Raw genomic sequence first — 26,041 nt, 5'->3', positions numbered from 1 at the left:
ACAACCCGGTCGCATTCCGCTTCGCTCCACAGGTAGTATCACATTTTTCATTTCATTTCATTACAGCACAACGGTTTGATTTGTTTGATCGTAGCTAGCTACATAGCTAGCTACATAGCCGTCTGTGTATCAAAGATAATTGTTGTCGTTCTTTTAACGCAACGTAACGTAATCAACACTGCTAGCTAGCCAGCTAGCCCCCGATTAGCAGCACTGTAGAAACTATTACACTCAACGGAACAACTTGATTAGTGTAGTGTCAACAACGCAGCCACTGCCAGCTAGCCTACAAAGTCAACAACGCAGCCACTGCCAGCTAGCCTACTTCAGCAGTACTGTATCATTTTAATCATTTTAGTCAATAAGATTCTTGCTACGTAAGCTTAACTTTCTGAACATTTGAGACGTGTAGTCCACTTGTCATTCCAATCTCCTTGCATTAGCGTAGCCTCTTCTGTAGCCTGTCAACTATGTGTCTGTCTATCCCTGTTCTCTCCTCTCTGCACAGACCATACAAACGCTCCACACCGCGTGGCCGCTGCCACCCTAATCTGGTGGTCCCAGCGCGCACGACCCACGTGGAGTTCCAGGTCTCCGGTAGCCTCTGGAACTGCCGATCTGCAGCCAACAAGGCAGAGTTCATCTCAGCCTATGCCTCCCTCCAGTCCCTCGACTTCTTGGCACTGACAGAAACATGGATCACCACAGATAACACTGCTACTCCTACTGCTCTCTCTTCGTCCGCCCACGTGTTCTCGCACACCCCGAGAGCTTCTGGTCAGCGGGGTGGTGGCATCGGGATCCTTATCTCTCCCAAGTGGTCATTCTCTCTTTCTCCCCTTACCCATCTGTCTATCGCCTCCTTTGAATTTCATGCTGTCACAGTTACCAGCCCTTTCAAGCTTAACATCCTTATCATTTATCGCCCTCCAGGTCCCCTCGGAGAGTTCATCAATGAGCTTGATGCCTTGATAAGCTCCTTTCCTGAGGACGGCTCACCTCTCACAGTTCTGGGCGACTTTAACCTCCCCACGTCTACCTTTGACTCATTCCTCTCTGCCTCCTTCTTTCCACTCCTCTCCTCTTTTGACCTCACCCTCTCACCTTCCCCCTACTCACAAGGCAGGCAATACGCTCGACCTCATCTTTACTAGATGCTGTTTTTCCACTAACCTCATTGCAACTCCCCTCCAAGTCTCCGACCACTACCTTGTATCCTTTTCCCTCTCGCTCTCATCCAACACTTCCCACACTGCCCCTACTCGGATGGTATCGCGCCGTCCCAACCTTCGCTCTCTCTCCCCCGCTACTCTCTCCTCTTCCATCCTATCATCTCTTCCCTCTGCTCAAACCTTCTCCAACCTATCTCCTGATTCTGCCTCCTCAACCCTCCTCTCCTCCCTTTCTGCATCCTTTGACTCTCTATGTCCCCTATCTTCCAGGCCGGCTCGGTCCTCCCCTCCCGCTCCGTGGCTTGACGACTCATTGCGAGCTCACAGAACAGGGCTCCGGGCAGCCGAGCGGAAATGGAGGAAAACTCGCCTCCCTGCGGACCTGGCATCCTTTCACTCCCTCCTCTCTACATTTTCCTCCTCTGTCTCTGCTGCTAAAGCCACTTTCTACCACTCTAAATTCCAAGCATCTGCCTCTAACCCTAGGAAGCTCTTTGCCACCTTCTCCTCCATCCTGAATCCTCCCCCCCTCCTCCCTCTCTGCAGATGACTTCGTCAACCATTTTGAAAAGAAGGTCGACGACATCCGATCCTCGTTTGCTAAGTCAAACGACACCGCTGGTTCTGCTCACAGTGCCCTACCCTGTGCTCTGACCTCTTTCTCCCCCTCTCTCCAGATGAAATCTCGCGTCTTGTGACGGCCGGCCGCCCAACAACCTGCCCGCTTGACCCTATCCCCTCCTCTCTTCTCCAGACCATTTCCGGAGACCTTCTCCCTTACCTCACCTCGCTCATCAACTTATCCCTGACCGCTGGCTACGTCCCTTCCGTCTTCAAGAGAGCGAGAGTTGCACCCCTTCTGAAAAAACCTACACTCGATCCCTCCGATGTCAACAACTACAGACCAGTATCCCTTCTTTCTTTTCTCTCCAAAACTCTTGAACGTGCCGTCCTTGGTCAGCTCTCCCGCTATCTCTCTCAGAATGACCTTCTTGATCCAAATCAGTCAGGTTTCAAGACTAGTCATTCAACTGAGACTGCTCTTCTCTGTATCACGGAGGCGCTCCGCACCGCTAAAGCTAACTCTCTCTCCTCTGCTCTCATCCTTCTAGACCTATCGGCTGCCTTCGATACTGTGAACCATCAGATCCTCCTCTCCACCCTCTCCGAGTTGGGCATCTCCGGCGTGGCCCACGCTTGGATTGCGTCCTACCTGACAGGTCGCTCCTACCAGGTGGCGTGGCGAGAATCTGTCTCCTCACCATGCGCTCTCACCACTGGTGTCCCCCAGGGCTCTGTTCTAGGCCCTCTCCTATTCTCGCTATACACCAAGTCACTTGGCTCTGTCATAACCTCACATGGTCTCTCCTATCATTGCTATGCAGACGACACACAATTAATCTTCTCCTTTCCCCCTTCTGATGACCAGGTGGCGAATCGCATCTCTGCATGTCTGGCAGACATATCAGTGTGGATGACGGATCACCACCTCAAGCTGAACTTCGGCAAGACGGAGCTGCTCTTCCTCCCTGGGAAGGACTGCCCGTTCCATGATCTCGCCATCACGGTTGACAACTCCATTGTGTCCTCCTCCCAGAGCGCTAAGAACCTTGGCGTGATCCTGGACAACACCCTGTCGTTCTCAACTAACATCAAGGCGGTGGCCCGTTCCTGTAGGTTCATGCTCTACAACATCCGCAGAGTACGACCCTGCCTCACACAGGAAGCGGCGCAGGTCCTAATCCAGGCACTTGTCATCTCCCGTCTGGATTACTGCAACTCGCTGTTGGCTGGGCTCCCTGCCTGTGCCATTAAACCCCTACAACTCATCCAGAACGCCGCAGCCCGTCTAGTGTTCAACCTTCCCAAGTTCTCTCACGTCACCCCACTCCTCCGCTCTCTCCACTGGCTTCCAGTTGAAGCTCGCATCCGCTACAAGACCATGGTGCTTGCCTACGGAGCTGTGAGGGGAACGGCACCTCAGTACCTCCAGGCTCTGATCAGGCCCTACACCCAAACAAGGGCACTGCGTTCATCCACCTCTGGCCTGCTCGCCTCCCTACCACTGAGGAAGTACAGTTCCCGCTCAGCCCAGTCAAAACTGTTCGCTGCTCTGGCTCCCCAATGGTGGAACAAACTCCCTCACGACGCCAGGACAGCGGAGTCAATCACCACCTTCCGGAGACACCTGAAACCCCACCTCTTTAAGGAATACCTAGGATAGGATAAAGTAATCCTTCTCACCCCCTCCCCCCTTAAAATATGTAGATGCACTATTGTAAAGTGGCTGTTCCACTGGATGTCATAAGGTGAATGCACCAATTTGTAAGTCGCTCTGGATAAGAGCGTCTGCTAAATGACTTAAATGTAAATGTAAATGAAGAGAACACCTACAGGTCTTTTCTGTGGTGGAGACTGCAGGTCCCTCTGTGTCCTGTAGTTGGGCGTACACACTGATCTTGTACTGCGTGTTAGCTGTCAGGTCATTGAAGCAGTGCCGGGTGGTTCCTCCTCCCAGTCTCGCCTCCTGCTTATATCCATCTAAAATGAAGACAGAATTACCATCACATACTGTACATAGTTTACCACTAGTTACCATCACAGTCAATGCTGTTGTCATTAGCAGGAGCATGTTCACCATAGAAATGTATGTAATGAATTCCAATTATTAAAATTCCAATTCAAAGATGTCCACATTCTATTGTACAACCTCTCTTCCAGGGTTTGGGTCTACCATATTTCTTTAAAGGGATACGCCGTGATTTTGGCAGAAGCCCTCTATTTCCCCAGAGTCAGATGAACTTGTGGATAGAAAATGTATGTCTCTGTGTCCAGTATGAAGGAAGTAAGACATAGTTTCGCGAGACAATGCTAACTAGCGTTAACAAAATTAGTGGAAGTCTATGGGTCTTTAGCAAAGCAAGCTGGTAGATACACATAGACATTTCAGTCATTGAACTAACGCTAGCTAGCATTGGCTCGGAAAACTACCTCTAACTTCCTTCATACTGGACACAGAGACAGTGGACACATCTGACAGTGCATTCGGAAAGTAGTCAGACCCCTTGACCTTTTTCAAAATTTTGTTACATTACAGCCTTATTCTAAAACGGATTAAATTGTAGTTTTTTTCTCATCGATCTCCTCACATTACCCATAATGACAAAGCAAATAGAGGTTTTTAGAAATGTTTGCAAATAAAACATTTGGCAGCGATTACAGCCTCGAGTCTTCTTGGGTATCTAAGATGGCACCGACAGAGAGGGCTGCCTCGCTTCTTGCTCTTAGGAAACTGTTAGTTGAGAATTATCTGTCAATTGAATGATTAGAATATTCCGCCCTGAAACATAATTGTATGGAAATAATTAGAACGTATAAAATCATAGTCAATAAATGTGTAGTCCTAGTCAGAATTAGGGTAAAACAATATGTCTTTATGGTATTTTAAAACACAGACTGTCTGAGCTCGGTGCTGACCTGACTAGAGATTTGGGAGAGAACGGGGAGGACGTCTCAAGGACAAGGTCACTAATCTCTGTCGGCTGGGTAGTGAGACAGACAGTGTTTGCGTAGCAGGACATTGTGTGCGTCTGTTTGTGTGTATGTGTGTGCGTCTGTTTGTGTGTATGTGTGTGCGTATGGTTGTGTGTATGTGTGTGCGTGCGTATGAAGTCAGTATAAAATGAATTGCTTTGTACTGTGCACGCCAGCACGTTCCCGTGAATAAACCTTTTTGACTATTTTAGCTGGGCCTCCGTCTGTTTAATTCGACCAGGATCTTACAAATTCTGGTTTGCAGACTGAGAGTAATATAATTAAATTGGGTTATGTACCTGGAGAACATAATTCTCTTATCATAAACTTTACAGTATTTAGTTTTTTTAATGTATTATTTCTTACATTTTTAGCCAGGAAAATGTTTTGTGTTATTTCATACAGCCGGGAAGAACTATTGGATATCAGAGCGGTGGTAACTCACCAGGAATACCAGCATTACGACCAGGAATATGACTTTCCCAAAGCAGATCCTTTGTTCGCACCCCCCAGGGCAATTTAACTGATTCCAGAAACTGACCAAAAACGATGCCGCCGGAGGAGAGGTACTCGAAGTGGTCTTCTAGTCCGATTTAGGAGGCGCACACTGTCACGCCTTGGTCATTGTATTTTTGTGTTTTCGTTTATTATTTGGTCAGGCCAGGGTGTGACATGGGTTTATACATTGTATTTTCGTATTGGGGTTTGTAGTATTTGGGATTGCGGCTGAGTAGGGGTGTTGTATAGGCTTGGCTGCCTGAGGCGGTTCTCAATCAGAGTTAGGTGATTCTCGTTGTCTCTGATTGGGAACCGTATTTAGGTAGCCTGGGTTTCACTGTGTATTTCGTGGGTGATTGTTCCTGTCTCTGTGTAGTTTCACCAGATAGGCTGTAATTAGGTTTCACGTTCCGTTTGTTGTTTTGTATTTTGTATAGTTATTTCATGTGTCACTTTTTCCATTAAAGTCATGAGCAACCACCACGCTGCATTTCGGTCCGACTCTCTTTCTACAAACAAAGAACGCCGTTACACACACACCACCCACCGCTTCTGAGTATATTACTCGCTAATGTTTAGTCTCTGGATAATAAAGTTGACGAGCTCAGGGCGAGGGTCTCTTTCCAGAGAGACATCAGGGATTGTAACATACTCTGCTTCATGGAAACATGGCTCTTTCGGGATATACTGTATGAAGGGTGGGGGTGTATGTTTCATGATTAACGATGGTGTAATTGCGATTACATACCTCACAAGCAAATGCGGACCGTATTATCACCGTATTATCTTTGGTTATAGTCACGGCCGTGTATATCACCCCTCAAGCTGATACCATGACGGCCCTCAAAGAACTCCACTGGACTTTATGCAAACTGGAAACCACATAACCTGAGGCTGCATTTATTGTAGCTGGGGATTTTAACAAAGCAAATTTGAGAAAAAGGCTGCGGAAGTTCTATCAACATATCGACTGTAGTACTCGCGCTGCTGCAACACTCGACCACTGTTACGCCAACTTCTGACATACCTACAAGGCCCCCCCCCCCCCCCCCCGACCTCCTTTCGGCAAATCAGTTTTACCCACTGTGACTATTAAAACCTACCCTAACCAGAAACCGTGGATAGATGGAAGCATTCATGCAAAACTAAAAGTGCGAACCACCGCATTTAACCTCTCTGACCAAGGTCCTTCTCCCCCGATCGTTCAGTTTGGCCAGGCGGTCAGCTCTAGGAAGAGTCTTGGTGGTTCCAAACTTCTTTCCTTTAAGAATGATCCAATCAAGTTGTAGAAACATCTCAATGATGGAAACAGGATGCACCTGAGCTCAATTTCGAGTCTCATAGCAAATGGTCTGAATAAATATGTAAATAATTTCAGTAAAAAAAAATTAAAATATATTTACATAACAAAATTAAAGCCTGTTTGCCCTTTGTTTATTATGGGATAATGTGTGTAGATTGATGAGATTTTGTATTTTATTTAATCCAGTTTAGAATAAGACTGCAATGTAAACTAAATTTGGAAAAAGTGAAGGGGTGTCACGCCCTGACCTGAGATGTCTCTGTTTTCCTTATATTTTGTTTAGGTCAGGGTGTGACTAGGGTGGGTATGCTAGTTTTGTATTGTCTAGGGTTTTTGTATTGTCTAGGGTTTTTGTATGTCTAGAGTTTTGTAATTCTATGTTGGCCTGATATGGTTCCCAATCAGAGACAGCTGTTTATCGTTGTCTTTGATTGGGGATCATATTTAGGTAGCCATTTCCCTTTGGTGTTTGTGGGATCTTGTCTATGTGTAGTTGCCTGTCAGCACTCATTTGTATAGCTTCACGTTTCGTTTTGTTATTTTGTTAGTTTGTTCAGTGTTTCATTCTTTAAATAATAAGAATGTACGCATACCACGCTGCACCTTGGTCCGATCCTTATAACGAATGTGTCAAGGGGTCTGAATACTTTCAGAATGCACTGTAGATAAAGGGCCTCATTGCAAAAATCCCGCATCAATAAGCATCAAGTAAATATCAATATCAGAGCGTGACACAAGTGAAGCATCTTCTGAATTGGAGGACTAGTATTATTACAGCCATAATGACAGATGATACCAGGGTACAGTTGGCATATTTTGTAATCACTGACAATGTAGCCGAGTAATACATAGAACTTAAAGGTGGGGAGATTCTGACAAAGTAACAGCCTCATTACAAACACATCCTATTCAGTAATTTCCAATGACTACTGTGTCTAACACTGTATTAAGTCATCAAAAAGCACAGAGCTAAATATGCACACAGTATTAGCACCTATTGAACATACTAAAGCTGTGTCTTAAACATGTATCAAGACCTGTGCCTCTTACACAAACTGTGGGGGTTATTCAAAAATCTGGCAACCCAAGCGGTGGCCTTAATCTGAATAGAATCTCATTATTAGGTCTCCTGTATAGGTGGCGGGCTCATTTCTCACCCCATAATTTTTATTTCGGAACGTTCCCCTTAAGGCCTCAATTCAAGCCATTTTCCTACATACACGAGGTGGTATTTTCTCTGGGTAATTATATATTTATCTAGCCATCATAAATCCTAATTTGGGCCTAATGCCGGCTGATAGATGTAATATTTCAGGAGCTCCCAAAGGTAATGCTGCAAAATTGCAATGTGCGAAACGCTACATGATAATAATGAAGTTTTGGTCTCAGTGTGAAACTTGATGAATTGCTTGCCTTATTTCCCTATCTGACAGATTATACTCATATTTGGATCGACACAGCATTGATGTGACATAGACATTTTAAATGTTCTATAACTGAAATATTGTCACGCCCTGACCTGAGTATTCTTTGTTTTCTTTATATATTTTGGTTAGGTCAGGTTGTGACGAGGGTGGTATGTGTGTTTTTGTCTCATCTAGGGTTTTCACTGTCTAGGGGTTTTGTAGATTTATGGGGTTGTTTCCATCTAGGTGTTTATGTAGGTCTATGGTTGCCTAGATTGGTTCTCAATTAGAGGTAGGTGTTTATCGTTGTCTCTGTTTGGGAACCATATTTAGGCAGCCATCTTCTTTGGGTATTTTGTGGGTTATTGTCTATGTTATGTTGCATGTTAGCACATTGTTCATTGGCAGTCACGGCCGGTTGTTGTTTTGTTAGTTTGTTCAGTGTACTTCGTGTTTTTTCGTCATCCATTAAACTATGCATTCACACCACGCTGCGCTTTGGACTACTCCATACGACGATCGTGACATATTCCACCTGTTGCATAAGTCCCACTAAATGTTAACTGTATATTAGGAGAAATTGTTAATTGGATGTCATTAATTGTCTAGAATTAGATGAATGCCAGGTTCTCATTAATTCAGGACTTATTTCGTATAATCCTATGGAAGGGCATACAATATGGAATTCAGACCAATTTGAGGGCATTAAAACTTCTCATAAACTTTAAATATCTATTTAGGACTACGGCACTGACTGAGTAGCAAACTCTCACTTTGACATCAGGTTTAATTTCACTTCCAGACACCCACCCACACTGCAGTTGGTTGGAAGTCTCACGTCTGTGAAGTGATAATTGTTACTTAGAAGGTAAAAGGCTCCTAGAATCTTTTCCTGAATATAATTGTTTTGCCTAATAATGTGCTGCTTCGATGCAAATTCAGTATCTAGTTAACTACAATCTGGAACAAAAGTGTCTGGAACTCCCTGTCAGAGCACGTTGAACAAGAAACCCAATTGTTTTTCTTTCTCATCCTAACATTTTCAAAAATGAGGTGCAATTACGGTCATCCGCATAACAAGTACAGTGCCTTGGGAAAGTATTCAGACCCCTTGACACTTGTTACGTAACAGCCTTATTCTAAAATTGATTACATTTAAAAAAATCCTCAGCAATCTACACACAACACCCTATAATGACAAAGGGAAAAAAGGTTTTAGAAAATTTTGGCATATGTATTAAACCTAAAAACTAAAAATACCGTATTTACATACGTATTCAGACCCTTTGCTATGAGACTCAAAACTGAGCTCAGGTGCATCCTGTTTCCATTGTTCATCCTTGAGATGTTTCTACAACATGATTGAAGTCCACCTGTGGTAAATTCAATTAATGGGACATGATTTAGAAAGGCACATACCTGTCTATATAAGGTCCCACAGTTGACAGTGCATGTCAGAGCAAAAACAAAGTCATGAGTCAAAGGAATAGACCTCTGATACAGGATTGTGTCGAGGCACAGATCTGGGGAAGGGTACAAAAAAATGTCTGCAGCATTGAAGGTCCTCAAGAACACAGTGGCCTCCATCATTCTTAAATGGGAGAAGTTTAGAACCATCATGACTCTTCCTAGAGCTTGCCACCCGGCTAAACTGAGCAATCGGGGGAGAAGGGCCTTGGTCAGGAAGGTGACCAAGAACCCGATGGTCACTCTGACAGAGCTCTAGAGTTCCTCTGTGGAGAAGGGAGAACCTTCCAGAAGGACAACCATCTCTCCAGCACTCCACCAATCAGACCTTTATCGTAGAGTGGCCAGGCAAAAGCCACTCCTCAGTAAAAGGCACATGACAGCCCGCTTGGAGCTTGCCAAAAGCCACCTAAAGACTCTCAGACCATGAGAAACAAGAATCACTGGTCTGATGAAACCAAGATTGAACTCTTTGGCCTGAATGCCAAGCATCATGTCTGGAGGAAACCTGGCACCTTCCCTACGGTGAAGCATAGTGGTGGTAGCATCATGCTGTGGGGATGTAAGCACACTGCCAAGACAACGCAATCTCTGAATGTCCTTGTGTGGCCCAGGTAAAAAAGCCCGTACTTGAACCCGATCTAACATCTCTGGAGAGACCTGAAAATAGCTGTGCAGCAATGCTCAGCATCCAATCTGACAGAGCTTGAGAGGATCTACAGAGAAGAATGGGAAAAACTCCCCAAATAGAGGTGTGCCAAGCTTGTAGTGTCATACCCAAGAAGACTCGAGGCTGTAACCACTGCCAAAGGTGCTTCAACAAAGTACTGTGTAAAGAGTCTGAATACTTATGTAAATGTGATTGCAGTTTTTTATGTTTTTGCTTCGTCATTATGGGGTATCGTGTGTAGATTAATGAGGTAAACAAACTATTTAAACAATTTTCGAAATAGGCTTTAACCTTACAAAAAATCTAAGGGTCTGAATAGTTTCGAATGTACTGTATATCTTGTCCCCACTCACACTTGGCTAGCCATCGTTCACTTTTTTAACTATAGGATATGTAAATGTCAAATCAGCTCACCTTTTTTAAAGCCTTGTAGGCCTACTGTACTGTATATGACTCTAAACCAAAACTCTAACCCCAAATACTAGCCCCTGTACCAAACCTGTAGTCTGTCCTACTGATGTTATATCTTATGCTTTATAATATAGCATAATATAACTGTCACACCCTGACCTTAGTGTTCTTTGTTTTCCTTGTTATTTTGGTTAGGTCAGGGTGTGACATGGGTGCTGTATGTGTTTTTCTTGTCTAGGGGTTTTGTTTGTTTATGGGGCTGTTTCCTTTCTAGGTGTTTATTAAGTCTATGGCTGTTTCCTTTCTAGGTGTTTATTAAGTCTATGGTTGCATAGATTGGTTCTCAATTAGAGGCAGGTACTTATCGTTGTCTCTGATTGGGAACCATATTTAGGCAGCCATGTTCTTTGGGTATTTTGGTGGGTGATTGTTTCCTGTGTCAGTGTTTGTGCCACACGGGACTGTTTCGTTGCCAGTTCACTTTGTTGTTTTGTAATTTGTGTTCATGTTGAGTTTTCTTATTAAATACCATGGACACTTACCACGCCGCATATTGGTCCGATCCTTGTTTCACCTCTTCAGAGGAAGAGAAGGAAATCTGCCGTGACAATAACATGGTATATCACAGCATTTGAATAATGTTACAAATGACTATCCCACAGTTCCTTATTCAGTTATGTTGGGATGTGTGAAATCTCTGTCAGGATTACAAGTGAATCCTCCTCCTGGCAGGCTTCCGTGTCCCGACCGTGATTCCCTGCCAGGAGTATAATTCCTGACTTGGATCACATGTGGATTTTAGGGGTGAGCTGACAGCCTTATCCACATGGAGACGTGTGGCCGCATGGTAATCACCTCCTTCCACTAGAGTGGCTGTGTCAGTGTGTGGGAATACCAATGTGGATTTGGTTGCATATACTGTACTGTACAGTGTAAGTCTGCACACAGCATTGTTAATGCTAAATTATAATTATTTAGCCTATTTGGCCTATTTATTGCCTTGCCTCCCTACTCCTCTGTAGATAGATTTTTCTATTGTGTTATTGACTGTACGTTTGTTTATGTTTAACTCTATGTTTTTGTTTGTGTCGCACTGCTTTGCTTTATCTTGACCAGGTCGCAGTTGTAAATGAGAACTTGTTCTCAACTAGCCTACCTGGTTAAATAAAGGTGAAATAAAAAAATAAAAATACTGTCAAGGAGAGGGTGTGGATATTTTCCTGCCACAACAAATTACTTGCTTTTAGTAAGCTCAATACCGTAAACAAACTGTTGTTGGTTCAAAAGGAACAGGGAAGTTGATAATGGTGTATGTTTGTGTGGTGCTCGGTACTCACTGAGCAGCGACTCGATGACCACACGGTACAGAGTGGCGTGGCGGTGGGCACCCCACTGGGCACACACGCTGGTCATCCTCACCTGGTAGGTGTTCAGATTGGTCACTCCAAGGTACACTGTGACAGAGCGAGACAGGCACATTATTACTGTAATAGATCCACCACATCACACTGGAAACCATACCACTCCTCTGAAGGAGATACATAGTGTGCGCATGGATGCCAGATCTCTGCTTGAGCCAACTCCTTTGTTGTTGTCCTGCATGTGGCAGATCCACCATATCATACTGGAACCCATTTCACAACGGGCCTAATACTGAAAAGCATGTCTATGGATCAGTATCCAGTAGACTGTAATGCTATACTGCAACATATTGGATTGTAATCTTGTCATCGTGACTTGACTTTAACCAAAGCAGTGACGATAAAAACACCAGTGATAAAATGATACAGCACAAGACCTGCATATCCTTAACGATACCGAGCAGACATTTACCGTCAGTCAGTACATCTATCGCCACACAGTATATGGCTCCATTTGAATTGGACTCTAAATATATGGAGCCTTGGCTTCCGTAACCCGCGCATGCATTTTTCATTGCGTAAAAGTTATTTTGAGAGTTGAAATATGGTGCCGGTATGTTACTCCTAACGATCAATAGTACAAACCATTTATGCAAATATATCTCATTATTGCGTGCTGCTATGGGTTTGAATATTTCAGTGGGACATACAGCACAGTTTAATTCCAAAACGCTACATATCCATTTTCAGAAATGTTAGTAAATTAGGTTTTATTGTTTAAAGAAAATATGAAAAAGATTGGTATGTTTTTTCACTATTTAATCATGGCATGTTGTTCAATGACAGACATGTATTCGTTTCAAATCTATCACTTGATGGTTTCATTTCAGAGAGACAAATAATTATGTTTTTTTGGAAAATGCTATATATCCGCCTCACTCTTAGAGAAATAAGTAGTACAGATATGTTTTACAGAGTCAAATGTAACAAATAACTACATTTTTAACAAAGAAATGTACAAATTATACATTTGTGACATCAATATTTACATTTTAAACTAATAATAATAACTCAATAGAGTAATATGAGATTTGTATGTATAAAATTTGCATTTGACATTGTTGTCATTTAACAGAAGCTCTTATCGAGATCGACTTACAGTAAGTGCATTGATCTTACAATAGCTAAGGGAGACAACCACATATCACAGTTAAATATATAGGAAGCGAACATTGCATCCAGCTAAACAATGGATATATAGCGTTCTGCAAAAAAACAAACATTTTAACTACACATTTAAAATATATGCATCAAAATCTGAGAACAGTTATATTTTACACACACATGAAAGTACCCATAAGCAATCATTTCTGAGGAAAAAACACAAATGTGAAAAATTGGTGGATATAGTGTTTTGGGGAGTAAATTTTGTCCATGTTTTGTACTGAGGATCACAAAAACAAATTTACCCACAACTGTTTGGTAAATAATCTCATCTGCATACCTTGGAACATGCTAATTTGACAATGCATATGACTAAATTCACAATGTTTAAGGTAGACTGCGTTACATACTACATAACATAAAATATACACAACACAACTATATTTAAAAATAACAGTAAGACAAGGAGATCTTGAACATGACATTGAGCCATCCCCATTTTCTCTTATTATAGTGCTGTGTTCATTAACATGCTCACTGTATGTCAGTCAGGCATCAAACTCCACCCAAGAGACACCCCTATCCTGATGGCTATATTGCTATCTATGCCCTTCAAAATCGCGCGCTACCCAAGCGTGCTTTGCGTAATTATTATGCACAAGGTGATAGCGTAGTCTTAACGCAAACTAATGCGAGTCTCTAGTCTCCACTCCTCCCTACAATCTGATTATCTGGGAGCTGCCAGCTCTAATAAGACAATGATCTCTGTTACAGTGCTGAGTTGCTGACACTGGTACTACATTAGGCACGCATGCCTGGCCACTTGATATCATTGTGGCGTCTTCATTCTCTGATGGAGTGAAGCTATGCTACTCAATAATTCACACTGACTTCAGTTCCAGTCAACCTACAGGGGCGGCAGGTGGTCTAGAGGTTAGGAGCTTTGGTCTAGAGGTTAGGAGCTTTGGTCTAGAGGTTAGGAGCTTTGGTCTAGAGGTTAGGAGCTTTGGCCCAGTAACTGAAAAGTTTCTGGTTCGAATCCCTGAGCCAAATAGGTGAAAAATGTGTTGACGTGCCCTTGAGCAAGGCACTGAACCCTAATCACTCTGGGTAAATGTAGAGAGGGGTCTAACTCAACCTTACATTGGATTGGAAAGAAGATGATGACTAACGAAAGTGGTATAATATCTAAAAATGTCATTTTTTGATGTAAATTGTCTTGTTTCTGATGAGCGATCAATGTGACCAAAAATCTTGTAGTAAGTATTAAACTGTTTAGTATAAAGGTTTGTTATGTTCTGTAGGCATGAAGAGAATAAGTAAGTAAGTAATTATGCAGTTACAGTATACACAGTGTCCATTCTGGAGTCCCGTTCTACCTGGAGGCGCTGAGTTAAATAAGTTAAATAAGTTGAATTATCGATTCATTAACTGTTTATTATGCAAAGTATCCATTCTCAAGTCCCATTCTACCTGGGGCTAGTCTACTCACATGTCCTGGCCTTGCCGGTGAGGGTCTCGCTGGAGCCGGTAGTGTAGGAGGCGATGACCCTGACGCCGTACTCAGTACCGCTCATCAGGTTCAGGATCAGCATGGTGTTCACGTCCTCGCCCACAAAGGTCTCCAATGCAGGTCCCGGAGCTGTGGAGAAGAGAGGTATATATGTGTGTGTGTGTGTGTGTGTGTGTGTGTGTGTGTGTGTGTGTGTGTGTGTGTGTGTGTGTGTGTGTGTGTGTGTGTGTGTGTGTGTGTGTGTGTGTGTGTGTGTGTGTGTGTGTGTGTGTGTGAGAGAGAGACAGCTCACATTCACTACCACACATACAACAGCACACTGCTTCCAGAACTCGTAGGCTACTCTCGCCTAAGGAGCATTTAAAACATTATTGATTTTTTTTCAGCTGTCCGTGATTGCATGAATTTCATGAATACTGCATCGTATTAAGGGTGAAGTGGAGTTGAGTGTAGTGGCTTGTCAGTCAGAAAACAGCTTTAGACATAATTGTGTGGAAAGTTTTAAATATGTTTTGTGTCAATGCGGTTTTGCCCTCTACCAGAGGGCAACCTATCAATAGCATGATAGGTATTTCTCTGTTAATAAGCATTTAGTGCAGTAGTAGTAATAGTAATAGTTGTAGTAAAAGTGGCAGTAGCAATAGTAGTAGTAGTAGTAGTAATAGTAGTAATAGCAGTAGTACTAGTATTAGTAGTGATAGTAGTAATAATAGTAGTAGTAGTAATAGACTAATGGTAGTAGTTGTAATAAGAGTAGTAATAATAGCAATACTGTAGCAGTAGTAGTAAAATTAGTAGCAGTAATAGTAATAGTAGTATTAATAGTATTAGTAGTAGTAGTAGTAATAGGAGTACCGATAATAGTAGTAATAGTAGTTGCGGTACTAGTAGTAGTAGTAGTAATATTAGTAATATTAGTATTAGTAATAGTAGTGGTAGTAATAGTATTAGTAATAGTAGTAGTACTAGTACTAGTAGTGGTAGTAATAGTAGTAGTAGGAGTACTGATATTATTAGTAATAGTAGTAGGAGTACTGATAGTAGTAGTAATAGTAGTATTATTACTAGTAATAGTAGTGACATTAGTAGTAATAGTAATAGTAGTAATGGTAGTAGTAGTAGTAGTAGTAATAGTAGTAGTAGTACTAGTAGTGATAGTAGTAGTAGTAAAATACTAATAGTAGTAATAGTAATAGTAATAGTAGGAGTACTGATAGTAGTAATAACAGCAGTAGTGGTACTAGTAGTAGTAGTAGTGATAGTAGTAATAATAGTAGTAGTAGTAATAGACCAATGGTAGTAGCAGCAATAATAGTAGTAATAACAGCAATAGCAATAGTAGTAATAGGAATAGTAGTACTAGAAATAGTAGTATTAATAGTATTAGTAGTAGTAGTAATAGTAGTAGTAGCAGTAATAGTAATTGTGGTAGTAGTAACAATAGTAATAGTAGCAGTAATAGTAGCAGTAGTAGTAATATTAATAGTTGTAGTAAAAGTGGTAGTAGCAATAGTAGTAGTAGTAGTAGTAGTAATAGTAGTAATAGCAGTAGTAGTAGTAAAATTAGTAGTAATAGTAGTAGTAATAATAGTAGTAGTAATAGTAGTAGTAATAGTAGTAGTAGTAAAAGGAAGAGATGGACCGTATAATATATGCTTTTAATAAGCAGTATAGATAATGTAGGGTTTATGTGGGTAAGATGGGCTGTCTTTAGAACTAATCAGTACTGTGTGTGTGTGTGGGGGGGGGGGGGGGGGGCGTGAATGTGTGTGTACATACCAGAGATGGGTTTGTAGACGACTCTATAGCCCATAGTGGGGGATGGGGGTGTGTCCCAGGTGATACGGAAGCGGTTGTACCATTCCTCCGACACTCTCAAGTTCCTAGGAGCAGACAGTGGCACTGCAGGATGAATGAAAGAAGAGATGGATAGGTGGGAAATAAGTATTGAGACATGAGACAGATAGATATAGGGAGAATTAAATGGAAAAAGAACAAAAGAGACAGACAGAAAGTTAGAGAGAGAGAGAGAGGTATAGAGTGAGTGAGCGATGGACAGAGAGAGAGAGAGAGAGAGAACAGAACTCACTCAGTAATAAGGTACATTTTCATCAAGTACAGTTATGAATTGTAGATGAGAAACTCTGCGTACATATGAGTCACTCCATCCTCCTGTCCTAAAAGGAGAAGCACACTGGGGAGTTCTTAAATTAAACACGATACATGTCTGATGGGCTTTAAGATTACTAACTTTTTGAGTCAGACTGGATTCAGTAGAGTTAGAATGACTTCTCCAGACCTGTTCCATACAGTACAAATCATTCACACACACACATACATATACACACACACACATTCAATGTGACATTGATGTTTGAGGGATTGCCTCATTTTTCATTCTTAGAGTGGACAATACATTTCAAATTGGTGTCCAGGGACTGTCCTTTTCAGAGCAGGGAAAATAATCAGTAACTACTCATGTAAGCTTTTTAGGAAGATAAAGAATGAAAATGTGAATTCCATTCAAAAATGTTTGTTAATGATGTGAGTGCTTTCAGCTTCTGACAACCAACGGGGGCGGGCTGCTGGCCATGTTGACTCCAATGCTTCCCACTGTTGTATCAAGTTGGCTGGATGTCCTTTGGGCGGTGGACCATTCTTGATACACACGGGAGACTGTTAAGCGTAAGAACCCAGCAGCATTTAAGTTTTTGACACACTCAAACCGGAGTGCCTGGCACCTACTACCATACCCCGTTCAAAGACACTTACATATTTTGTCTTGCACATTCACGCTATGAATGGCTCACATACACAACCCATGTCTCAATTGTCTCAAAGCTTAAAAATCCTTCCTTAACCTGTCTCCTCCCCTTCATCTACATTGATTGAAGTGGATTTAACAGGTGACATCAATAATGGATCATAGCTTTCACCTGGATTAATTTAGTCAAGTCTATGTCATGGAAATAGCAGGTGTTCTTAATGTTTTGTACACTCAGTGTGCAAAGAGCGTGCAGAGCTGTCATCAAAACAAAGCGTGGCTATTTTTAAGAATGATTTGTTTAACACTTATTTGGTTACTACATTATTCCATATGTGTTATTTCATAGTTTTGATGTCTTCACTATTATTCTACAATGTAGAAAATCATAAAAATAAAGAAAAACCCTGGAGTGAGTAGATGTATCCAAACTTTTGACTGGTACTGTATATCTCAGAGTCCGTGTCACCATGGAGAGAAGGTCATGCAGACAGACTTACAGGTGCGTCCCATGCGGCTAACACCGGGGCCGTCTCCGTCGGCGTAGACCGGGGTGACCGTCACCTTGTACTCCATGTCAGACAGCAGTGGCTGCAGCAGGAGGCTGTTCTGACCACCTGGGACCATTTTCTAGAACACACACACACACACATTTGCCAATCACAATATGAGGACGACAAGGTTCTGGTATTGTCTGGAGTGGAGGGACATGCTGGGTCAATCTGACTGGTGATTAAATGTACTGGAGTTGTAGCCTTGTAGCAGACCTGTCTGACCATAGGAGTTGGCAAGACAGCCAAAAATATCTGGTATCAGGCTAGCTAATAGGAGCTCTGTGATGTCTTTGTTTTTAGTGATAACAGAGAAATTGATCTGACTTCCGTTTTCACGTCTTTTACATTACATAATTTAGCAGCCGCTCTTTTCCAGAGCAACTAATAGCAGCAATTGGGTTTGTGCCTTGCTCAAATAGGCTCTGAACCAGTGATCTTTTGGTTACTAACCCAACGCTCTTAACAGCTAGGATACCTGCCGCCAAGCAAATCTTCATCCCCTTACGTTATGTGTAATAACGTGTGATAGTGCATGAATGAACATGCTACACTGAAGAAAACCATTCAGCAAATGACTGAGTAAACTGAATGATTACAAGACACAGATGAAGGAAGTTGATACTGTATTCAGGAGAATCTCTAGTCTAGGGCATGAAGGGGAATCAGTGAATGACAAAGAAGAATTCCTCCCAAAAATAGCTAAGAACATGTCAGGAATGCACTTGAGCAAAAAAAAAAGATCTGAATCATACTGGCTCTGGTTGCGTATGAATCTCTGTATGTACTGTGGCAGACAGCAGGGAGAGCTGAGGGGAGTGGTAATTGAGGAGAGATATCTTGCAGGTACCTGGCTCCACCCCCAAGCCTTATATGGACTTCCTGCCACAATGAGGAAAGGCTGTGGGTCGTTAAGCCAGGGAGTGCTTGGGGATAAAGGAGGATAGCAGCCTGCACAAAGGGGCAGAGGTGAGAGACAAAAGTGGGAGAAACGAGACCTGGACTGTCGGACTACAAAAGTAAACAATTAAAAGTATGTTTTTTTGTACTTTGCCCCCAATTTATGAACAAATGTAATTAATAATAGTCTATACCTCCATTTCAAATTCAATGTCTATCTAAACACTGATATCAGTACATTTAAATGGAAAAATAGTCAAACAAGATACTTAAACTTTCAGGAGTTAGGCTATAGAAGTTAATTGACTAATGTACGGCACAACGCATAACTCAACATGTGAACACTGTGAATTCGTAATGTCGGCTGTCTAATTTCAGAATCACCTAGAATGTCTGTCATTTCTGGACTGCAGCCACGTCTCCTCCTCTTCCCTCTCTCTCCGTCTCTGTTTCTCCCTCATCCACTCTCCATTCCTCCTCTCATTCCTGTTTGCATTCCGAGCGTGTGCAGTCTAGCCTCGCCTCCATCCCAAAAAGTTCCACAGCCGTGACAAGTGGCGAGTTTGACAAATCAATTTCAGGCCAACTTGATGAAAATAGCAGCTATCTTTTTCGAAGGGGGGGACCGCAGGACGGAGTGTGACCCAAGTAGCCAAGTCCCAGTGCTACCGTCGTTGCCTAAAAAAATTATAACTTGGTCGCTCCCTCAAACTATTTATAATTTATCCGGTTCAAACTAGTTGGGAATGAAGCATCTGTGAAGAATGCAAACTCTCAATCCCCTTGACTTTACTACAAAGTATGGCTGTGGGTTCCACTCTACTGCTCTTATTCCCTGGCTGGCCTTCAATAATCTGTGTTTGGATGGGAGCTGTTCAGGCTGTGGTGCTGAAAGTTGCCAGTGAATTCAGAAACAAAATGCGAGGCGTTAGTGGCTTTTCCCGGTTTTCCTGTACTATAGCAGTGGACTAGGAATGAATTGGTGTTTTGTCATTGAAAGTCATGATTGCATTGTAAAGTTATCTTTCAATGAGGCTGTAACATTGGTTTGGGATGCCGCATTACAAAACCAGCAAGGTTTATACAAGAGATAAGTACTACTTATCGACAACATTCCCAACACCAGTTTTCAAATACAAAGCGGACTACAACATTCTGATATCAATAGATAAAGAATCTGATTAAACACTATATCACTATGCATCTGCCACAAACTACCATACAACCCCAATTTCTCCCATACATACATATCTAATCATTGGAAGGTCACCAAGAGCAGTGCGTTTTCAAGAGACACTGGCTGAATGAATGGCATCAACACTAATCCATTCAGACAATGTAAGCTTATCGCTAATGGGAGAGCGAGGGGCTAGTTTTATTGTAGTGGCCATATAAGAGGGTCATACTAGGAAGCGTGGTGGGGGTCATACTTTGTTTATCTTAAATATGAATTAAAGGAAGGGCTGACATTGAAAAGAGCTAGGCTGTGGAGATCTTGGGAATCATACTAACGGAGAAGAAAGGAATTCTTCTTGTTTGCGTCTTACCATCTCCTCGGCACGATCGCCCCTGGCGGTGACATAGGCGATGCGGTACTGACGCACGTTGAGGTCCTGCAGCTCCCAGGACACCTCCATGCTGAAGGTGGTGTGATCGCTGAGCAGGAGGTTCCTCACACCCAGACGCACAACTGGGTGAAGGAGGAATGGAGGGAGGGAGAGAGGGTACAGGAGGTTGGAGGAAGGTAGAAAAAGAGGGTAGTGAGGGAGAGTAAGGGTGGAGGGAGGGGGAGGTTGGAAAAGGATGAGTTGAGAAAGGGAGGTGGAAAATGGGGCGAGGAGAGAGACACCAGGTGGCTTTACTATGCAGACGGTGTGGGTGGATGCATACATTTGAATAAACACAATATCATTAGACTAATGACGCAACAGTGCAGAAAGAAACAGCAAACAAAAACACAGAGATCCTGGAGAAATCATAGCTACATATTATTGATGAGGTGAGTTGCAATTGAAAACCAAGTGAAAAGCACTATTTAAATGCAATCCATTGTCATTACCATCACTATTATAATCAACAGGACAAGTTGGGGAAAATACTATTAAAAGCTCCCAAAAAAAATCCCTTTATAAAAATCTTTACAGTATGTCATGACGTTGGCCTGGGGGTAGGTTTATGACAGTCATAAATACCTCTCCCCCCCCCTTTCCCTCTCTCTACCCTACTGATGTGACATTTGAAAATCCCTTGGTTAACATAGAGATTCTGGAAACATCAGAAGGTGGGGGGAAATGAACTATATTCTGGTAATCCGACCAATTGAACATATGCGGTGGTACTTAATGAATATGATGTCAGTTCGGTTGTCATCTGAGACATTCTCATCAATGATATGATGACATAAACTCTACAGTGGAAAGTCTGCACATTGTAGTTATCGGATTCACATGGAATTGTTGTTCAATTTAAATGTTTGAATATAAAATTATTGGTGAAGAGATGAAATGTAATTTTAGCTTCCAAATGAGAGATTTGGGTTTTCATAAGGTTAGGGCTCTGCTCAATCAGTGGCCCGCCCCTGTGAAGAGACATGGGTTATAAAACTTTTCAAACACATCCTCCTCGCTCCACTATATAAATACTTGACGAAAATATAACCTCCTGTTCCGAGGATGTGAGGACGACGGTCCATACGTTAAAAGGACTAACATGTCAACTACAGAACTAAGCCAACCTCAGCGTGAGCTTTGGTTGCGAATGGTATGAACTTTTAACTCTTATTCACTATAGAAGTGATACCTCCTAGCCATTGAGTTAGCAACAGCAGCTGCAAACGTGGGCTAGGAAAGAACAGAGTATCCCGTCTACCACACAACGATGTTACTACAACATATCCAATTTACCACCAGAGACATTTTTCAAAGGACTCGGTTGGGCAACACGGCCTTCCATCTACCCCCAACTTACTGAAGTGCAGTTCAGAGTAAATATTTATTGCATAATCCTTTTCCAAATGGGCGGTAATTTAGAATGCATAAGATAATGTATTTACAATAGAGACATCGCTTCTCCCATTGTTCCTCAGTCTTCCCGCTCTTTCACTCAAACCCAGCCCCTTTTCTTTGTGTAACCAGCTGTCAAATATGTTCCCTCCGCTAGGGACGTTTTCCTTCATGATATAATTTGTAATCAAGGTATCATTCATTCTGCGTATATGTAATTCTGGGTGATTAGTTAGGTATTTCGTAAATAAATGACTAAACCCAATTTTGTATTGCTGATTCAACTTGTTTACAAGGGTTCGTGAAGATAACCAAGAATTTACAACTTTCAGATGAGACTGAAATAAGGTGACGATTAATATTGACTGCTATTGATGTAAAATATTACTAGGTCTTTAAGAGTTTATTCGGAAGATAAAAGCTCTATAAATATTATTTCGTGGTGCCCCAACTTTCTAGTTAATTACAGTTACATGATTAGCTCAATCAGGTAATATTAATTCCAGAGAAAGGATCTTATAGAATAGCATGTCATATCACTTAAAGACACGACAAGTACAAGACTGAAAAAATCTAATTTACCTGCTGTGGTGGTAGCTTGTGTGGTAGTTGTGGTAGTAGTAGCTTTTGTGGTAGTCGTTGTTCTTGCCACTGAAAAACAGACAAAATGGTCAGATCAATTAAGTAAATGTGTACATTGAGTCTTCAAAAGAAAAATAAGAGGTGAGTCTATAGTTTAGACTGTTTAATGACAATGTTTCAGCACCAAGGTCTTTCTCAAGACCAGTCTCACTGTAGCAAACATACAAGACATGGGTATGTATCTAATCTGTGTGTGGTGGACATGCACGATTCTAACAAATGCATTGAAAGTCACAAAGTGCTTACTCGTAACCCGCCTCAAAGCCCCTAAAGAGCAAGCAGTAGCACAGTGGCAACACTAAATCAATACAATCCCCAATGTTCAATTAACCCTGATTGGAGTGGAGTTTTCTTTAATTACCTGTTGACTCTGTGAGGGTCACAGCGTTGCTTTCTTCTTCGTTTCTGAAGACAGCAATCAGAGAGACCTCGTACTCAGTAATGGGCCTCAGTCCAGTCAGCAGGTGGCTATTCATTTTACCGTTCACTGGCATCTTCACCATAGAGGGAAGGAGGGAGGAGAATGTAGTGAGAAGTTGAGTCAACGTCAGATATTTCTGCTGCTACCAAATGCACTTACGGACTGGAATTCTACAGTCACCAAAAGGGCTTCAAAATAACCCTTCAAACACATACTGTAGAAGGTAAGTAAGCAATCCATATTTGTATCTAGCCTGACTGGCTTTGTGTCAACATTCAATGAATGCCTGATAGATGGTCAATCTTAAACTGCTCAGGGATGTGATAGAAAGTATGCCAAGCATTGGGAGGTGAGTCATACAACTTCCAATACAGCATGCATAACCTGAGAGAAATCACGTAGCTGAAAATCTTCTAGCAGAGACAATTCAATTGCAGTCATAGATTCTGTAGCTGATGTGAGACACCAGAATGAAACATAATTGCAGTAACAGACAGAAAGAGAACTGTGCATCCATTCAACGAGCCAGCCAGTCAGTCAGTCAGTCAGCTGGATAAGACAGCCAGACACAGACCTCTTTAGTGTCTCCTCCTCTGATGGGTGTCCATGTGAGTCTGTAAAGAACCACATCTTGGGCTGAGTGTTCCCAGGTGACCCTGAAGCTTTCTGTGGAGACTTCACTGCTCCTCAGGTTCAGAGGCTCTGGGACCGTCTCTGGTTTAGACACAAAGGGTAAAGAAGCCTCAAAATAATGGAAGGAGTTCCACATCATTTTGGCATCCCACATATGAGTGGTCATATTCAGTCAGCACTCTCTTTTAGATACACTTTATCACATGTAAGAAAGTGTTCAAGACAGCACTTTCCAGAGAAATAGAATGCCCATCCATCACGGAACGTTGAATTGAATGGGAACGTCCGTTTTAATAATTATATTTCTATGGCACATTCTAGAAGCCACAACATTTATGGTCTTTTTTGTATTATAAAGGCTGTTGTTGAAAGCCAAGAGCTGCCAATAACATTGCTTATACAGATAGAGGCACTCTTACTAGTAGTGAAGCTGTCAGTCAATGGCTCTGCCTGGCCCTCGTCATAGATAGCAAAGATGGCCACTGTGTACTCGGTCAATGACGTCAGGTTCCTTAGCAACAGGGTGGTGATACGGCCAACGTCCATCTACGACCACCGAAGAGAGAGGTCAGGGTTAACGGTCAGTGTGAGTCCCTCTATGTGACAATAAAACATATATACTGTATATAAATATATTTATTTATTTTATTTATCCTTCCAGTGATGCCTACTTTTCTATACATCAGGCAGAATCATATATCAGATTATATATCACATTCTATAAGGTTTATATGTTAGCAAAATGCTAACTGTTTTTTGAAAGTTTTTCTTTAGGGGGAAAGTCTGTGACATTAACATTAACACAATCTATTCATGGGCTTAAAGTCCAGCTACGTTATTGGCCAAGTGCTGTGAGCACTCACCTCATTGGTCTGCACTCCATTGGTCTTGACGTACATGATGCGGTAACCGTTGGCCTTCTTGGACGTCGCCTCCCAGGTGAGTCTGGCAGAGCTGTGGTCGACGTTGGAGAAGCGCAGGTTCCGCGCCGGGGTCAGGGGTACTGGGAGAAGAGTGGGGCAGAGAACAGGAACACGGCTCACAGGTCAACCCTAATATTGTTGCAATTAAACACAAGAACCTGAGTCACCCTTCCACCGGTTGCATGACGTGACTCTTTTTGTTTGAGAGTTCCTCTCTGAGGAACAAAAGGGCAGAAGAATGGCCTTTTGCGCACAAAACACATTCTCTGGCAAAGTTCAAATTTAACAAGGAGCTTCACTTTCGGTAGGGATAGAAGTCCTGCTTAGAATTACTCCCTGGATTTTCTTGCTGCGCTTCATTCACCTCAATTTAAATCAGGGTCAGCATTTAGTTATAGACGCAGGGAGCATGAAAAGGATGCAGTGAAGGTGAACTGGGTTCATGAGGGAATTGGAAATAAAGTTGGAGAAAAAGGTTTTAAAGTTTGGCAAGGATCTACACAATCATTCAAAAGTTTGGGGTCACTTAAATATGTCCTTATTTTTTAAAGAAAAACACATTTTTTGTCCATTAAAATAATATCCTAGAAGGCCAGCATCCCAGAGTCACCTCTTCACTGTTGATGTTGAGACTTGTGTTTTGCGGATACTTTTTAATGAAGCTGCCAGTTGAGGACTTGTGAGGCGTCTGTTTCTCAAACTAGACACTCTAATGTACTTGCCTTCTTGCTCAGTTGTGCACCGGGGCCTCCCAATCCTCTTTCTATTCTGGTTAGAGCCACTTTGCGCTGTTCTGTGAAGGGAGTAGTACACAGCATTGTACAGGATCTTCAGTTTCTTGGCAATTTCTCGCATGGAATAGCCTTAATTTCTCAGAACAAGAATAGACTGACGAGTTTCAAAATAAAGTTATTTGTTTCTGGGCATTTTGACCCTGTAATTGAACCCACAAATGCTGATGCTCCAGATACTCAACTAGTCTAAACAAGGTCAGGTTTATTGCTTCTTTAATCAGGACAACAGTTTTCAGCTGTGCTAACATAATTGCAAAAGGGTTTTGTAATGATCAATTAGCCTTTTAAAATGATAATCTTGGATTAGCTAACACAACATGCCATTGGAACACAGGAGTGATGGTTACTGATAATGGACCTCTGCACGCCTATGTAGATATTCCATAAAAAATCTGCCGTTTCCAGCTACAATAGTCATTTACAACATGAACAATGTCTACACTGTATTTCGGATCAATGTGATGTTATTTTAATGAACAAAAAAAAACGCTTTTCTTTCAAAAAACAGGACATTTCTAAGTGACCCCAAACTTTTGAACGGTAGTGTATTCCAACGCAGTTTGCATACAGGAAGAACAGATCAGTGGAGGATGCAGTCCTGACGTTGTTGCACAGTGCCACGACACACCTGGAGAGGGCTCACTGCATCCTTTTCCTCGACTTCTACGCTGCTTTTAACTGCATGCAGCCTCACCTTCTTTCCTACCTATAGATTGACCCCAGCATTACTTTGCGGGTGCTGGACTAAGTTCAACAACACAACATCCCTTCCTCTGTGTTCATCTACCGGTTCCACCCAAGGAACTAGCATCTCCCCAGTCTTATTCTCCATATACACCAATGATCTGAGTGTCTCCGACAGGGACTGCTTGGCAGTGAAATATGTAGGTGACAACACCGTTGTCGACCTCT

The 26,041-nt window shown here is 42.3% G+C and overlaps 1 protein-coding gene across 4 annotated transcripts in view; it reads right to left on the bottom strand.

The window, feature by feature from the left end:
- LOC124043506 (collagen alpha-1(XIV) chain-like) overlaps positions 1-26,041 on the bottom strand; it is a 102,367-nt gene that overhangs the window by 39,973 nt on the left and 36,353 nt on the right. For all 4 annotated transcript variants that reach the window (XM_046362173.1, XM_046362174.1, XM_046362177.1 and 1 more), the window contains 11 exons: positions 24,276-24,415; positions 23,832-23,958; positions 23,354-23,493; positions 22,720-22,852; positions 22,299-22,367; positions 20,262-20,404; positions 17,764-17,893; positions 16,279-16,401; positions 14,479-14,628; positions 11,799-11,915; positions 3,567-3,713 (listed from right to left, as the gene is read on the bottom strand). In XM_046362173.1, coding sequence (XP_046218129.1) covers positions 3,567-3,713; positions 11,799-11,915; positions 14,479-14,628; positions 16,279-16,401; positions 17,764-17,893; positions 20,262-20,404; positions 22,299-22,367; positions 22,720-22,852; positions 23,354-23,493; positions 23,832-23,958; positions 24,276-24,415 — 1,419 coding nt within the window. The remainder of the gene's footprint in view (positions 1-3,566; positions 3,714-11,798; positions 11,916-14,478; positions 14,629-16,278; positions 16,402-17,763; positions 17,894-20,261; positions 20,405-22,298; positions 22,368-22,719; positions 22,853-23,353; positions 23,494-23,831; positions 23,959-24,275; positions 24,416-26,041) is intronic.

Source organism: Oncorhynchus gorbuscha, linkage group LG09 (assembly GCF_021184085.1).
Source record: "Oncorhynchus gorbuscha isolate QuinsamMale2020 ecotype Even-year linkage group LG09, OgorEven_v1.0, whole genome shotgun sequence".
In the NCBI taxonomy this organism is placed as follows: Eukaryota; Metazoa; Chordata; class Actinopteri; order Salmoniformes; family Salmonidae; genus Oncorhynchus; species Oncorhynchus gorbuscha.
Note: the sequence above shows the minus strand (reverse complement) of the source record. Positions and strands in the feature narration are given on the sequence as shown.